Source organism: Rana temporaria, chromosome 3, assembly GCF_905171775.1.
Source record: "Rana temporaria chromosome 3, aRanTem1.1, whole genome shotgun sequence".
Classification (NCBI taxonomy): Eukaryota; Metazoa; Chordata; class Amphibia; order Anura; family Ranidae; genus Rana; species Rana temporaria.
Window position 1 is genome coordinate 365479605 of NC_053491.1, and position 16995 is coordinate 365496599.

At 43.9% G+C, this 16995-nt stretch overlaps 1 protein-coding gene across 4 annotated transcripts in view; it reads right to left on the reverse strand.

Moving 5' to 3' along the window:
• TRIM24 (tripartite motif containing 24) overlaps positions 1–15093 on the reverse strand; it is a 137333-nt gene extending 122240 nt beyond the window's left edge. For all 4 annotated transcript variants that reach the window (XM_040345407.1, XM_040345409.1, XM_040345408.1 and 1 more), the window contains exon 1: positions 14653–15093. In XM_040345407.1, the coding sequence (XP_040201341.1) occupies positions 14653–14890 (238 nt within the window). In that variant the 5' untranslated portion in view covers positions 14891–15093. The remainder of the gene's footprint in view (positions 1–14652) is intronic.
• Positions 15094–16995: the final 1902 nt, after the last annotated feature.

Sequence of the window (16995 nt, forward strand, 5' to 3'; positions counted from 1 at the left end):
GGGGGGGGTTCGCCCTGATTGTTTATCAGGGCAGGCCCCCCTCGGATTGCCACACTGGACCACCAGTGTCCATCAGTGCCCACCTTTCAGTGTCCATCAGTGCCCACCTTTCAGTGTCCATCAGTGCCCACCTTTCAGTGTCCATCAGTGCCCACCTTTCAGTGTCCATCAGTGCCCACCTTTCAGTGTCCATCAGTGCCCACCTTTCAGTGTCCATCAGTGCCCAGTGGCCGCCCATAAGTTGCCCAGTGCCGCCCATAAGTGCCCATCAGTGCTACCTCATCGATGTCCATCAGTGCCCATCTCATCAGTGCTGCCATATCAGTGCCCGTATTGAAAGAGAAAACTTACTTATTTACAAAAAAATTAACAGAAAAAAAATAACAGAAAAAAAATAAAAACTTAATATTGTTTCAAAATTTTTGTCTTTTTTTTAGTTGTTGCGCAAAAAAAAAAAAAAAAAAGAGGTGATCAAATACCACCAAAAGAAAGCTCTATTTGTGGGGAAAAAAGGAAGCAAATTTTGTTTGGGTACAATGTAGCATGACCGCGCAATTGCCATTCAAAGTGCGACAGTGCTGAAAGCTGAAAATTGGCTTGGGCGGGAAGGTACGTAAATGCCCTGTATGGAAGTGGTTAAGATCCGATTCCGACCAGGTCATGTACAAGGGGTGCAGGTGAGGGACGGGGTACGAGCTCGCCTGGGTACGGGCATAGCACTGCACCTAGGCCGCACTGCTTCTTACGTCAGCAAAACTCTTCACCCATATTTAGAGATGTTTTTTGTTTTGCACTTCTACGTTGGAAACGCAATAATATTTTTTTTTTTATCAGAAAAAACTCTACAGGTTACCAGTTTAGAGTTGGAGGAGGTCTTGTGCTATAATTATTGCGCTCGCTCTAACGATCGCAGTGATACCTTATATGTGTGGTTTGAACATGGTTTACATTTGCAGGCACAACTTTTTTTTTTTACCGATTTGATTTTTTTTGTTTTTACCGAGGGAGGTTGGTCTGTAATGAGGGGGGACTGTACTTCGTGAAGGGGATCTGTACCAAGGGAGGGGGGTCAGTACTTAGTGGAGGGGGCAGGCTGCATTTTTGGGCACGGATAAAGTTGTTAACATTTGTTTTTATAACTTAATTCTGAATAAAACATTTAAGTGTCATTTCATGAGATAATTTATGAGGGCGTAATTTATGAGGGCGTATTTAGGGGCGGGACATGGTAGGGGTTGGGCGGGGCAACTGGTGGCGAGCACGGCTTGAGGCCTGGCTAGTAGCTCAGGACTTTAAATTTTGAGCCCTGACGTACTGGACACACAAAAAGCTGTAGCTAGGGGCCATGTTTGAAAACCGTACAGCAGCCATAACAGCTTAGCTAACAGTGCAAGTTTGCAGTACAACTGAACTCACTCCCTACTCCCTTATATTCAGGAATTCATAGGCTTAATACTTGTTATCTCAACAGAGAAAGCGAACCAAGCTAGGCCTGAAAAAAAACCCACCACAGCTAACAGCTACAGGCCTATCGTAAAACTGTCACCCCCTCAATTTAGAGAACCAACAGACCCCGGTCGTAAATCTCTTTAGTGCACATAAAGTTTAAACCTTGGAATAAGTATCAAAGTTCAACATTTTTTATAACTTCCAAATAATAGCACCGCCATAATATGGATATATTTAGTTTCCTCAGATAATTTGTAACGTTTCAAGTCCAGACAACCCTATGAGGGGTCATATGGAAAGCCCCTGGTCCCCTTTATTCCTCCTAGGTAAACTAGAAATTGGAGACTTGTCATGTCTACTTGTTTTAAAACAAAATGTCACACTGAACAATAAAATGGACATGGTTAGTCTAAACATTGTGACATATTCATATCTCTGCATCTCTACCTGGGACATGGTCATGTATGAGACCCCTCCCAGCAACCAACCCCTGGCCAGACAATTTGTCACTGGTCGCTGTCAACACCCCTTTGATCTGACAGAAAAGAGGAGATGCCAAGTCAATGGGCAGTTCTCCTTTTGCCATGCAAGCAGGAACATCTACCAAGTTTGAGAACCGATTACCCAGTTAAAAATCGAACCCTGATCAACCCTTGGACATTAATTGCAAGTATTCTTCAATTCTATCTTATTACTTTGTGGCAGTATATTGTCATTCTCTCTTTTGCAACATCTTTTTTCTGTAAATGTTTTATTTGCACCAACTTTCCCTTTTCATAATAAACCCTTATGTTGAAGTGTTAACCTTGTCTCAAACTCTTAATGCAAGCTATAAACGAACCTGACTCTTGAAGAGCGCTACTGTTGTAGAGTAAGGCCTCTGCGCAGTCCTGTCTGTGGTGGCAGTGTGTTGCAGACCAATTCTAAATCATAATTGGTATTGCTAATTAATGCTAAAAAATGTCCTTCTAAAGTTCAGTGCCGGTGTGTAAACAGAAAAAGTTTAAAGCAGCCCAAGGAAGGATCACGCCACCCTAAAAATAGTCATTGCAAAGTTGAACTCCAGGCAGATAATAAAAATACATGCAATGTGTTATTAAAGTGAAGTTCCACCCATAAATATAACATTACATCAGTAGTTTTAAAAAAAAAAAATCATTAGTCCTTTAAGAAAAAATAAATACATTTTAGATGCCTTCAAAGTGTTGTTGCTAGGCAGAATAGTTAATCTTCCCACTTCCTGCACCTAGGTGCTTAAGCTTCCTAACCTACACCGCACAGACTCCTGGGAATGTAGTGGGTGTAACTTTCCAGGAGTCTGTGCACTCCCCAGTCTCGAAGAATCATGCGACTTGGACAGTACAGGTGCTGAAAACCTGATCTGAAAGCCATTACACTGCTTGTGCAGGCACCAAGCATGTGCGAGATCTGCAAGGCTGAAATCCTGGAAGTCATACAGTCTGGCTTCATGATGCCCACACTTAGATGGCCCCAGTCATTTCTATTTTATAAAGTGTCTAAATGCTGTAAACAAAAAACGGTCCTTAGTTTACAGACTAACTTTACTAGAATACATTAAGCTTGTGTATTACATGGGTATTTATCTTTAAAAGTGAAATTGTGGCCGGAACTCCGCTTTAAATACAGAACTGCATTCTGTTTTTTTTTGTTTTTTTTAAAGACTAAGATTTATCCTGGTATCAGCATTTTGCAGTTCTTGTTAGGAAAATCCCAGAATGGGAAAGCAAAGCAACAGATCATTCTGCTGCTTTTACTTCACCAACCAGTCACAACCTGGGAGGGACAAGACTTGTAAGGCCTATTTCACATAGCGGACAGATTGGGTCTTTTAAGGTGTTTCTACAGCAGACGCAAACGGACCATCCATTTCTTTCTATCGAGGAAAGAGAATGTAAAAAACAGACAGTTGTCCCATTTACACCCATTTGTAGTGGATCGAATGACAGAAGCGGACAGTGTGGTCAGAGCACCTTCAAACACCCCCCCCCCCCCCCCCATGTTGACCCATTCACCAAAAAGGCAGTACACACCTCAACAGAAGGTTTTTGACAGTTCCTTTATTAATAGCTCTCTTCTCCCGCCGTTTTCCTTGCTACTGGTTACCCGCTAAAAATGTAAAAGTTGTTGTTGTTCTGTTGCCATCTGCTGTCTGGCACCTGTTATATAGCCATGAGGCGTGGCTATACAATGATGTCCCCTAGAGAGCCTGCCCTTGTGACACAGGGGAGGGGCTCTCCAGGTGACATCTTATGGCCACGCCCCATGGCTATAAAACATATGCCAGGAAGTGGACAATAACACAGGAAGATGGCAACAGAACAGCGGCTTTTTAAACCAGCAGCAAGGAAGATGGCCATCAATAAAGGAATTGTCAAAAACCAGCTCTTTTATTTACATTTCACTGCCTTCATGGTGAATGGGTAGGGGTAGTATGTACCCGATACCCATATACATGGAGGGGCATGGGATTGGCCCACCTTGTTAAAGGAGGCCTCAGATTACGATAAGCCCCCAGAACCACTGGCCAGGGTTGTCGGGAAGAGGCAAGGTGCTTTGGAGTGGGCGGCGCTCGCTCGCTCATCTCTTTCCTTACCTACATGCTCGAATAAGGGTCTGGTTTGGAATTTGGGGGGTCCCACACCATTCCCCCCCCCCCCCACCACAATTTTTGCCAATTTTTTTTATTCAGCCATCAACGGGTAATCCTGTGGACAGCTGACGACTCATTGGTTGTTAAGGATGCGGCGGCTGGCTTTCTGGCCTCCTCCTTAGCAACCAGCTCAAGACAGTGTGTTTTAAGGAGGCAAAAAATAAAAAAACGGATGTCACGAATCGGCCGCCGACATACGTTCCGATGTAAAAAAAATAAAATTAAATTATAATTTTAGGGGTTTCCCCCGTCATAAAAAAACAAAGCTTAGAGAAAGATGATCATCCACTATCCCATAGAGATCCATGCATGTCCTTTTTTCATCCGTCAAAGGATGGATGAAAAACAAACCTACGGAACGGCCGTGCCAAAGGGGCTCAAATGAGGTCAGTTTAACCACTTGTAGGGCAAGGTAAGCAATATCTATTTTTTTTTTGCTAGAAAAAAAAAAACTTAGAACTCCCAAACATTAGCCCAGTTTTTTTGTAAAAGATGCTACGCTGCGAGAGAATTACTCTAGAGCTGCACGATTAATCATTAAAAAATGTAAATTGTGATTCAAACAGCAGAGCTGTAAAAAAAAAAAAAAAAAAAAAAAAACACGTTCTACAAATACTGCAGCTGCTGACTTTTAAATATTAGGACACTTACCTGTCCAGGGTGCCCGCAATGTCCTCACCCGAAGCCGACCCATCCCTCGGCTCCAGGTGGAGACACCGGCGATGCTAGTAAGGGAATCAGGAAATTAAGCTTTGCGGCTTCACAGTCTGGTTCCCTACTGCACTGCATGTTCCGTGCTGTCTTTTGGGACCCGTGTGTCCCCCAGAAGACAGCATGGAGGGGGGGGGGGGCAGGTATCTACTCCCCCCTGAACGGTGCCAAATTCATTTTTGGATGGAACTCTGCTTTTAAGACTAAACCTTTTTCGACACTTGTTGCTTACAAAGTTAAAAATATCTGTTTTTTTTGCTAGAAAATTACTTAGAGGCATCCATACATTTTTAGAAGAGACACTGGAGAATAAAATGGAGATTGTCGCAATATTTTGTCACACTGTACTTGCACAGCGGTCATGTTAAACCCCCCCCCCAAAAAATATTCAAAAACAGTAAAGTTAGCCTAATTTTTTGTACAATATGAAAGATGTTACACTGAGAATCATGATCTTTATTTCAAGCAAAAAATAAATAGTTGCGATCCTCATTTTAGTCAGAATTGTGCAGCTCTAGTCTCTACACCGTCTTGGCCCCTTGCACATGGGCATCACAAGTCCCTGAGTAAGCATCAGTAAAATTATGACATCCGTGTGCAAGGGGCCTTACATAAAAAGTATCTAAACCCAAATCCTCTGATGTGGTGGCTGCATTTTTCTTACAACTTTAACCTAATACAAATAATTTAAGGGAAAAAAATATGTTTTCCCTATTACTTATTCCTTTACCTTAGTGCAGTCCTCCACTTACCTCATCCTTCGATTTTGCTTTTAAATGTTCTTATTTCTTCTGAGAAATCCTCACTTCCTGTTCTTCGGTCTGTAACTACACACAGTAATGCAAGGCTTTCTTCCTGGCGTGGAGAAAGCCTCTTGAGGGGGAGAGCAGGAGTGTCAGGACCCCCACTAACACACAGCTCCTTTATCTGCAAAGGAGTGTCCTGACTTGCCTGCTCGCCCCCTCAACGGTGTTGAGTTACAGACAGAAGAACAGGAAGTGAGCATTTCTTAGAAGAAATAAGGACATTTAAAAGAAAAATTGAAGGATGTAGGCAAGTGAATTAGGACTGCACTAAGGTAAAGGAAGCCATTTAGGGGGGAAAAATAAAAATTCCTTTACAACCCCTTTAACTCACTTCCTGTCCAGGGTGACAACTGTACTGAGCAGTGTTGTCACACTATTACAGGGAGTGCAGTGCGTCCAACAGTCAGTTTTCAGACCCTCCAGTCTCCTTTATGGAGCAGCGGGTGTCTACGGACCTGCTGACATCAGACCTGACAATTGGATGTAAAAATAGACAAGCGGCCCATTTCTATCCAATCAGCCCATAGAGGAAAGAGGGTAGCGAGTGTCTGCCCTGCATTAGCGAAGTGGACAGAGTCCCCACTGAGCTGGCAACTCCACCCATGTGAAAGAGCCCTAAATCTTAGAAGAGGATGGACAAATACAGATCATTTGGCAGATAAAGCTTCTCTTAGATGCATTTTTAATATCTGTTTGCTCAGAGTCCAATTTTAAAAACTCAGGGTGCATAAGGCAAACATCAGAAAACTAGGTTCTACATCTTCATCCTTCAGTACATACAATTTAAAAAGTCATTAAGCCAGATCAGCCAAACAATGCAGGGAAAGTATTGTGCAGAAGTCTACCAGGAACACAGAGGGCATGCTACTAAAAGTAAATGGGTTATATACAAGAAGGGATTGTTAACAGATTGTAATTACTATCTTCTAAACACATTTTGTATACCTGGCTGGAGAGAGCTAAAATATGCAGCCATTGTAACAAATAGTAGATCTTTATACGTAAAGCATACCTCACAGGTCCATTTCACGAGTGCCAAAGACCATTTCATTATAGAGCAAAGCAGAATGTGCAATATACAAGTTATAAACGCCGTACTGTATTTCAGGACATTCTACAAAGGGCTTCTTGCACCGCGACAGTTCTCAGAACGTGATTAAATAGTGTCCTTATTCCACAGTTATTAAACAGTAACTCAAGCTGAGATTGCTCGCCGTATCACATATTTCACATAGCACAGCTTATTAAAGAAAATTCTAACCCTGCCCCAATGGGAATACTATTACTGTATATTATATATTACTGTATAACTGTCCAATGTAATAATGCAACTTTTTTTCGCCAAACTTTCCCCAAAAAGCCGGCCATACGTGGCTTACTCTTCAGCCAATTCCTGTCAAGGACCAAAAACCACAGTTCTACTTTGTATAACTGGGAAATCAAGAAGCTGGGCAAAAAGAAAAAGAAAAGGGGAGTTACCCAGTGACTGCAACTATTTGGACACAGTCGATGTTTAGGTAATCTGACAGCCATGAGGGCCAGCTGTCAGAATACAATGGCCAGTAGAACATTCCTCTATCCACCCTGTATAACAGAAATAGGAGATATGGATTTTCTGGTTATGCTCAGTAAACTCTGTATGGCCAGCTTACTGCAAACTCCCAAGTGACCAATCACATGACCTGAGCACTATTACATGTGAGGAAATCCGGGCATGTGGCTAGCTATGTGCAGATAAGCTAGCCAACTCGGTGCAAATGTACTTTTCAGGTCAAAAGGTTTTCATTTTCCAACTAGTTTCATCTATTTGTAAAGCTGAAAACCCCACTTAGTCTTTTTTCTAAAGACAATCTCTACTGCAACGTCAGCTAGTGTGTTTGGGCAAAGCAGGCCTAGACTAAGTTTCTCCTACACCAACAGGTGCGCCTGCTGGGCGCACTGTATATACTGTATGGAGATGTGTGCTGGCTGTGGGACGCAGACTCCCCCCCCTCCCCCCCTACACCCAGGAAAAAAAACAAAAACTCAGCCACACATTTGTATTGTCTGGATGCAGAGAGGCACACCGACACCATCACGATCTCTGCCTCAGCCAGAGAATACAAAGCTGCCTATGAATACCTGAGCAAAGCAATTTGTTTCCCGGGTGTAGGAAGGTAAATGCGCACCCCACCAGGTAGGACACAGTGCTGTATACTGTATGTAGTTGTCGTTGCAAGCTTGACCAAACAAACTAGTGAAAGCAATTGTAAAGTTGGAGATCAACTTTAAAAAGTGGTTAAAAACCGCAGTCATCAATTCTGGAAAAAAAGCTCACACAGTATATCTGTAGTATTTAGTCATTCTGTCCAAAGCTCCAAGACCCCTTCCACACTGGCACTGCTCCGTGTTAGCGGTAAAGCGCTGCTAAAACTCGTTATAGCAGCGCTTTTCAGCCACCAAGGAAATGTGCCCGCAAATCGCCGCTGCCCAAGAGCTTTGTAAGGCGCTTCGGCAGCGGTGCCCATTCATTTCAATGGGCGGGGGAGAGGAGCGGTATATTCACTGCTCTTAAACCGCTCCGAAGATGCTGCTTGCAGGACTTTTTCTAACATCCTGTTGTCTGTGTCAATGGATGCAGCAGCAGAACTCGGGAGCATGCCCCCTTGGAAAGCAGGTCTCCAAGAGGGCATTCAAAGCGAGGGGAGAAGCCAGGAGCACTGTATAGGAACCGCAAAAGGAGGAGGGTCAGGGCTACTTCCTGCAAAACCCCTGCAGAGGTGGAAAGTATACCATGTATTTAAAATAAATAATAAACCACCACAAAGCTTTACAACCCCCTTTAAGTTCCATCAGGTTGGATAGGGAGCATTCTCAACTTAGGGTCGTTGTCCTGTTGGAAGATTAACCTTTGCCCCAGTCTTAGGTCCAGAGCGCTCTGGACCAGGTTTTAATCAAGGATGTCTCTGCACATTGCTGCATTACTTGATCCCGTCTAATCTCATAGTTACTTCCGCTAAAAAACCTCCCCACAACATGATGCTGCCACCACCATGCTTCACTGTAATGGCATTAGCCAGGTGATGAGCGGTGCCTGGTTTCCTCCAGACATAATGCTTGCCATTCAGGCCAAAAAGTTCAATCATCGTCTTGTCAGACTCAACCTGCACTCACATTCTAAAGCGCCTACATTGGGCAGTAAAGGGGGGGGGGTAACAATTAGAAAGGGTGCAGACAGTACAGTAAGGTGTCATGACATGGGGGGCTGGTCTTGGTATTATAGTCTAGCAGTGTAGTACATGTGATTTTTTTTAAATCAATTTGCAGAGATTTCAAACCAACTTTTTTCACATTGTCATTATGGGGTATTGTTTGTAGAATGTCAAGGAAAATAAATGAATTTAATCAATTTTGAAATAAGACCAACACAAAAAAAAAAATGTGGAAAAAGTTAAGCGTTGTGAATACTTTCCGGATGCACTGTGTGTACAAATATATTATACAGACCTTCTCATATGCGTATGTAAACCCCTGTGGACATATTGTAAAGTACCACTAAACAGGGTCTTCAAAGGACTTGAGGTCCCATCATAAATGGTCAAATTGAAAATGGCATGGGAGTGCAATTAAAGCGGGGTTCCCATTACATTTTTCAATTTTTAAACATATCTGATTTCATCCCTCGTTGTAAATGTCAATATAGTATCACTTACTATTTAAAAAAGTCCCGTCGTTCCGCAGAGTTATTCAAAAGGAACACTTTATAGTGTTGTCTGCAGAACGTTCTCATTTTGCTTGTGGGCATTGTGAAGCCCACAAGCAATTACTTCCGGAAATACTGTGGATGACTAGCTGAAAGAGCCGCCCATCCCGCCCCATTCTCGTGCGTCCGCAATAGAACTGCAGCATCGCCAAACACTTGGGTTGCCATCACATTGAGCGGCGGCGAAAGTGCACACCGTTGTGATGGCAACTCATAAACATCAACAAGCCGGGAGACACAGGGGAAGCGCACGGCATCCTGGGAGCCGACGTCAGGATCTGAGGGAAATAGGAAGGCAGATTTTGTGGGACCGCATAGCAACAGGCATTTCGAGGTGAGTAAAAATGTATTTCTTTTTCTTTCTCAGGTCTAAGCTACAATATAAAGCAAAGTTATATTTTTGATGGAAACTCCACTTTTAGCCCTGGTTCACACTGGAAACGATTTGAGATGCGATTTGACATGTCAAATCGCATCTCAAATCGGCGGCAATGGCACTGTCCTAATCAGTGCGACGCCGCATCTGCGATTTCAAAAAGTAGTTCCTGTACTACTTTTTGCGATTTCGGGCCGCGATTTACATTAAATTGCGGCCGCGAATTTTACCGCGATTTTGAATTCGCAGCAGTGTGAACCTAGGCTAAAAGGATAATACACATCTGTGAGTCCAGGATATTGACACATCTCAGACTCTCAACCTGCACTCATATTCTAAAGCGCCTACATTGGGCAGTATAGGGGGGGGGGGTAACAATTAGAAAAGGTGCAGACAGTACAGTAAGGCGTCATAGTCATGACATGGGGTGGGGCTGGTTATAGTATTATACTAGCTGAATACCTGTCGTTGCCCGGTCTTCCTATCTTAACCTTTTGGGGAGGAAAATCATAGTAATGTAAATATACCCATCTTTTATATAAAGGTGTAGGCAAGGGTTAATTTAACTGTCATATATTTTTATTTGGCATATAAGTAATATGTATAGCAGGTATTATTGAAATATCTCCAGGCGTACAGAAGTTATGTGGGAACATACATTTCCCATTGATTTGCATGGGACTTTAAACAAAAACCCCGACCCTCACAAATGGGGGTAGTTAAGGGATAAATTAACTATCCTATAGTTTAAGTGGACATATAAGTAACATGTGACCAAGTGTTATCGAAATATCTACAGCCGTTTGGAAGTTACGAAGTAACATGTATTTCCCATAGAGTTGAATGGGACTTTAAAGAAAAACCCCGACCATGGCAAATGGGGGTGGGTAAGGGTTAAACCACCTATCCTATGTTTGTTGCTGACATATAAGTAACATGTGTGCCAAGTTTCATGTTAATATCTTTAGCCGTGATGCTAGAACATACACACACACACGTTGAGTTTAGATAGATAGATAGATAGATAGATAGATAGATAGATAGATAGATAGATAGATAGATAGATAGATAGATAGATAGATAGATAGATAGATAGATAGATAGATAGATAGATAGGATAGATTTGAGCAGTGTAGTACACTAAGGGGATACAATATAGGTAGGCAGGATATGCCAATATGGGGGGGTCACAGTAATAGAGGGGCAGCAGATTATAGTATGGTTGTTACAATGATATAGGGTACAGTAATTTGGGGGGCAGGATAGCCCAGTATAGGTGGGGTGGATGCAAGGTGATACAATTGAATACTTTATTAAAAGGGGTTGTAAACCATGGAGGTTTTGCACCTTAATGCGTTCTATACATTAAGGTGAAAAAACTCCTTTTATGCAGCAGCAGCCCCCCCCCCCCCTTACTTGCCTGAACCCGGTCTTTTCAGCGACAGGAACGAGCACACCAGCTCCAGCCAGTGTCGCAGGTCCTGACTGGATAGATAGCAGCACAGCCATTGGCTCCCGCGGCTGTCAAAGCTGGGGACAGGCCCCGAGTGAGGTTGTCTGTGTCAATGGACGCAGCAGCAGGACACAAGAGCCCTGAGGGGGAGAGGCTCTCCAACAGGGCACTTGAGAAGAGGAGGAGCGCCACTGAGGGACCCCAGAAGGAGGAGGATCAGGACCACCCTGTGCAAAACCAACTACACAGAGGTAGCAAGTATGACTAACAAAAAAAAAAAAAAAAAAAAAAAAAACACACAGAAAAGCAAACTACCAAAATGCAAATACCACCACTTTCTCCAGCATTATCCCCAAATAATAAACATAACCCCAACACATTATAAAAACTAAAAATCCTGATCATAAACCAGATTTAAAAACTTTACCTCCAGCAGGTAAAGGGGCAAGATAATCTAGTACAGGGGGGGGGGAGCAGGGGTCAAACATATACATGGTTGCAGATTAGTACAGTGTAGGGAGGGGGGGGTGAGTGATATGGGGAGGCAGGATAGTACAGTAAGGGGGGAATAGTGATATGAAAGCCAAGATAGCACAGTTTGGGGGACTCAGTGATAAAGGAAACACTTGTACAGTAGAGGGGTCACAGTTGTATGGAGGATTTATTGATAAAGGGAGGCAGTATATTACAGTATAAGGGGGGGGGGTCACAGTACAGGGGCAACAATGAGAAATGGAACATACAGATGGGGCAGGATAGTACACTATGGGGATAATAGGGTTATATGGAGAAGTACAGTATGGAAGGCACACTAATATGGCATGGTCACAGTAATAAAAGAGGGCATATAGGACTAGAGGTAGACCGATATGGGTTTTTCTCTGGCCGATATTTAGAAATTGGAGGCGGCCGATGGCCGATATATGATGCCGATTTTTGTGATTGATATTTTAGGCCAAAATAAATAAATAAAATAAAAAAAAAGGGGGGAAAAACACAACCTCACCCACTCCACCCTGCTTACTCCTGTCACTCTAGTACACACTTGATGTCCTCAGTACAGATGGCACCGATTTGGAACCAACAGATGGCACTAGCAGGTGGCACCAATTGGCACTGGCACTGATTGGTGGGCGACACTGGCAGGTTTCACACCAAGCCGAGTGACACTGTGTGAAACTAACAGAGGAGAGGAGCGGTCAGCTAGATGTCAGGGGTGGGCGGGACCCAGCAGCTAAATTACACCAGCCAATGATTGGGCTGCTTTATAAAGGGGCGGGGCCACATACACGTAGTGGCCCGCCCAGATACCATCCCATTGGCTGGTGTAATGTAGCTGCTGGGTCCCGCCCACCCCAGACATCAAGCTGACAGTTTCTCTCTCCTCTCTTGTCGGTTTCACACTCAGCGCAGCGCTTGATGCTGCCAGAGCCGCCGAGTGTGGAGAAGGGAGGAGGAACGGCGGTCAGTGAAAAATAGCAGCCTAAATTTGATAATCAGGCGATGACGATTTATCAAAAATGGCCAAATATCGGCCGATATATCGGTCTACCTCTATATAGGACAGCATGGAGTCTTATGAAAATAGTATGGGAATAGTAATATAGGGGGCAGGATAGCACACAATGGGGGCTGCAGTGACAGGGGGGGTGGGGCAAGTAAAGGGGTAACCATGATAGAGAGCAGTAGAGCTGCACGATGCTGGCTAAAGTGAGAATCACATTTTTTTTTTAGCTTAGAATAAAGATCACGATTCTCGCAGTGTAACATCTTTCGCATTATACAAAAAAAATTGGGCCAACTTTGCTGTTTATTTTATATTTTTTTCTTAATTCAATAAAGTGTATTTTTTTTTTTTTTTATTGGATTTGAAAAACCGCTGCGCAAATACGGTGTGACAAAATATTGCAACCACCACCATAGTATTCTCTAGGGTCTCTGCCATTGATAAAAGAACCAAGAGATACTTTGTTTCCACTTATTCGCGTGTTGTATTAAAACTTGACAGGCTGCCTGGATTTAGTTTATCAAGCTGGGAGAACTCTCTGCACTTGTTAGAGAGAACCGTGACATGGGGAAGGGAAAAAGATTGCGATTTTGATTCTTCACAATTAATTGTGCAGCTCTAGAGAGCATTATAGTACAGTATGGGGGTCTTATGGAATAGACCTTGTTAGCACAGACATAACTGTACACCTCATCATAACTGTACACCTCATCATGAGTAATTGCCAGTCACAGTGCAAAAAGCGTCAACTTTTATTGTACCCAGAATTGTCTGATGTCTTCTGCATGAAGGATCAATAAAAAAGGTGAAGCGTTGCAGCGAGTTCCGGATTTCATTCGATTGCGATCTAGCAGCACTTAAAGCAGATGTCCATACAAAAAATGAACCTAGGCTTTTCGGAACCCCGCCCCCCCTCCAATGTCACATTTGGCACCTTTCAGGGGGGTGCAGACACATTATACAGGTACAGGCATTTGCAACCACTAACGGGCAGAGACTCCCGCGGGAGTCACCCCCCCCACACTGTCTTCTGGGAAACAAACTGGTCCCAGAAGACAGTGAGAACGCGCTGCGCGACTCATGCATGATCAGTAGGGAACCAGGAAGTGAAGCTGCATTGCTTCACTTCCTGATTTCCTCACCGAGGATGGCGGCGGGGACAGGCAATCGATTGCTCGGCTTTGGCTACCGACATTGCGGGCACCCTGGACAGGCAAGTGTCCATTTATTAAGTCAGCAGCTGACTTTAGGTGGACCTCCACTTGAAATTTTCTGACTAAAGTTTCACTTTACACTGGAACTAAACCCATCGCTTTAACGGTTTCAAATAAAAGACAGCTACATTCCCAGCATGCCAGGAATGCCAACAGTCACAATGGCTTGCATTTCAAAACAGTCAAGTGTCTGGAGTCATAACTGATCACATGTAGTTACAGAGCGAACAGGGGACAAGATGGCAGCCTCCATGGCTGAGAGGGAGAGGAGGGTTTAGTTCCAAGTAGTGTGAACAAGGCCTTATAGTGGAGCAGTATGGGGATCATAGTAATATAGGGGGCAGTATAGTACAGCATGGAATGAATAGTGTTATAGAAGGGGCGGTATGGGGGTCATAGTGGCATCAGGGGGTGAGGGGGCAGTATAGTACAGCATGGGGGTAATAATAGTAATAATAGTATAACATGCAGGTAACAGTGATATGGATGGGGCAATATAGTACAGTATGGAGATTGTGATGTGGGGCAGAATAGTACAATAAGGGGGTAACAATGATATTGAGGGGGGTTAGTGATATAGGGGGCAGAAGATTTCAGTATAAGGGAGTATGGTGGGAGGAGAGTACAGTAAGGGGGGGGGTTGTTGTTGACTAGTAACAATCACCTATGCAGTACATTATACGGTATGAAGAGAGCAAGGCCCGCCCACTCCCCGGTACTCACCCTGTACGGTCCCGGCGTTGCCCCCTTGCAGTAGCCCGGGCAGGGCGGTGAACCTCTGGGCTCCAGGCAGACAGGCGGCGCACACAGAGTGCAGACATGGCAGTAAACGGGGGCTCCGACTCTGAATATTAGCCCGGCACACCCCACACGTCTCCAGCAGGCTCAAGGCCTCTCTCTCGCCGCTCCTCTCCTCCGGGCCCGGCCGACTCTCGGCCTCGTTTTCTGCGGCCCCCTCCATCCTCCACCGAATTCTCCTCACCGTATCCTCCGTCACACAGCGCCCGGGCCCCTACCACCCCGACACCGCCCGGACACAAGGGGGGGTCTTGCCGCCTCTCGGCCTTCCGCTTCACACACTCAACGCTAAAATCCCCCCCTCGCCCGCGCCGCACTTGGTACGCTCCGGATCTATTTTTCCCTCTCTGAGCGAGCAGAGCGCCTCTGCCACCGCCTCTTTTCCCTGCGTCCAACGGCAACGCCGCGGTAAATATTTCATAAGCTGGGCGGGGCTGACTCATGAATATGAAGCGAATATGCAGATTAGGCTCGGGGCTTTGTGTGGCTGCTGGACAAAGAGAACCTGCTGCGGCTCCTCCTTAAAGTCACACTCCAGGAAAAGCCCATCATTTATCCTATTAGAAGTAACATTTACATAGAAAAAGCAAAGTCCAGTGTTTGTAGTTATTATTCTGTAACAGAAGTTTTGTCTGGAATTCACCTTTACATTCATCTACATTTAAATATCATTCTTTAGCCACTTGCGTTCTGGAATATTTACCCCCTTCACGACCAGGTCATTTTTTGCTATACGGCACTGCGTTACTTTAACTGACAATTGTGCAGTCATGCAACACTGTACTTAACCCCTTCCATACATTGCATTTTCACCCCCTTCCTGCCCAGACCAATTTTTAGTTTTCAGCGCTGTTGCACTTTGAATGACAATTGCGTGGTCATACAACACTGTACCCAAACTAAATCTTTATGTCCCCCCCCCCCACAAATAGAGCTTTCGTTTGGTGGTATTTGATCATCTCTGTGGTTTTTATTTTTTGCGCTATTAACAAAAGAAGAACGAAAAAAAAAAAAAAAACCACAATAATTTTTTCTTTTTTATTTAATAAATATCACAATTTAAAAAAATAAATAAAACATTTCCTCAGTTTAGGGCGATACATATTCTACATATTTTTGGTAAAAAAAATAATAATCGCAATAATCGTATATTGATTGGTTTGCGCAAAAGTTATAGCGTCTACAAAATAGGTGATAGATTTATGGCATTTTTATTTTATAATTTTTTTTACTAGTATTGGCGGCGATTTGCGATTTTTTACTGTCACCGTGACATTGCGGCGAACACAACGGACACTTTTGACACGTTTTTGGGACCATTCACATTTATACAGCGATTAATGCTATAAATATGCATTGATTACTGTGTAAATGTGACTGGCAGGGAAGGGGTTAACCACTAGGGGGCGCTGAAGGGGTTAATATGTTCCCTAAGGTGTGTTCTAACTGTAGGGGGACTCTCAAGGGGAGGAGACCGATGTGTGTTCCTCTGTACTGGGAACACACATTGGTCTCCTCACCGCTGACAGGAGGTGGATTTGTGTGTTTACACACACAGATCCACACTCCTGCCGTGATTACCGACAATCGAGGGTGCCCGGCAGCAATCGCGGCCGCCGGGGAACCCGCGCTGGGTCACATACGCTGCCGCGGGCGCGCGCGCCCTAGATCGTCGGGAACACAGGACGTCATATGACGTCCACCCGGATCGGCGAGGGGTTCCTGCCGCCGTCATTTCCCTATGGCGCGGTATGGAAGGGGTTAAACAAAATTTATATTCTTTTTCCCCACAAAAAGCTCTTTATTTTTGTGGTATTTGATCACCTCTGAGGTTTTTATTTTTTGCCATATAAACAAAAAAAAAAAAAAATGACGATAATTAAAAAAAATATGTAATGATCAAAATTCTTCATCAATTTAGGCCAATAGTACATATTTCTGGTAAAGAAAATCCCGATAGGCATATATTGATTGGTTTGTGCAAATGTTATAGCGTCTACAAACTATGGGATATTTTTATTTCTTTTTTATTTGTTTATTTTTTACTAGTAATGGCGGCGGCGGTCAGCCACTTATCGCGGGACTGCATTTTGCAGCAGAGAAATTGTACACTAACTGACACTTTTTGGGGACCAGTGACACCAATACTGTGATCAGTGCTAAAACATATGCACTGTCACTGTACTAATGACATTGGGTGAGAAGAAGTTAACATCAGGGACGATCAAAGGGTTAAATGTATGCCCAAGGTTGTGCTTACTCACTGTG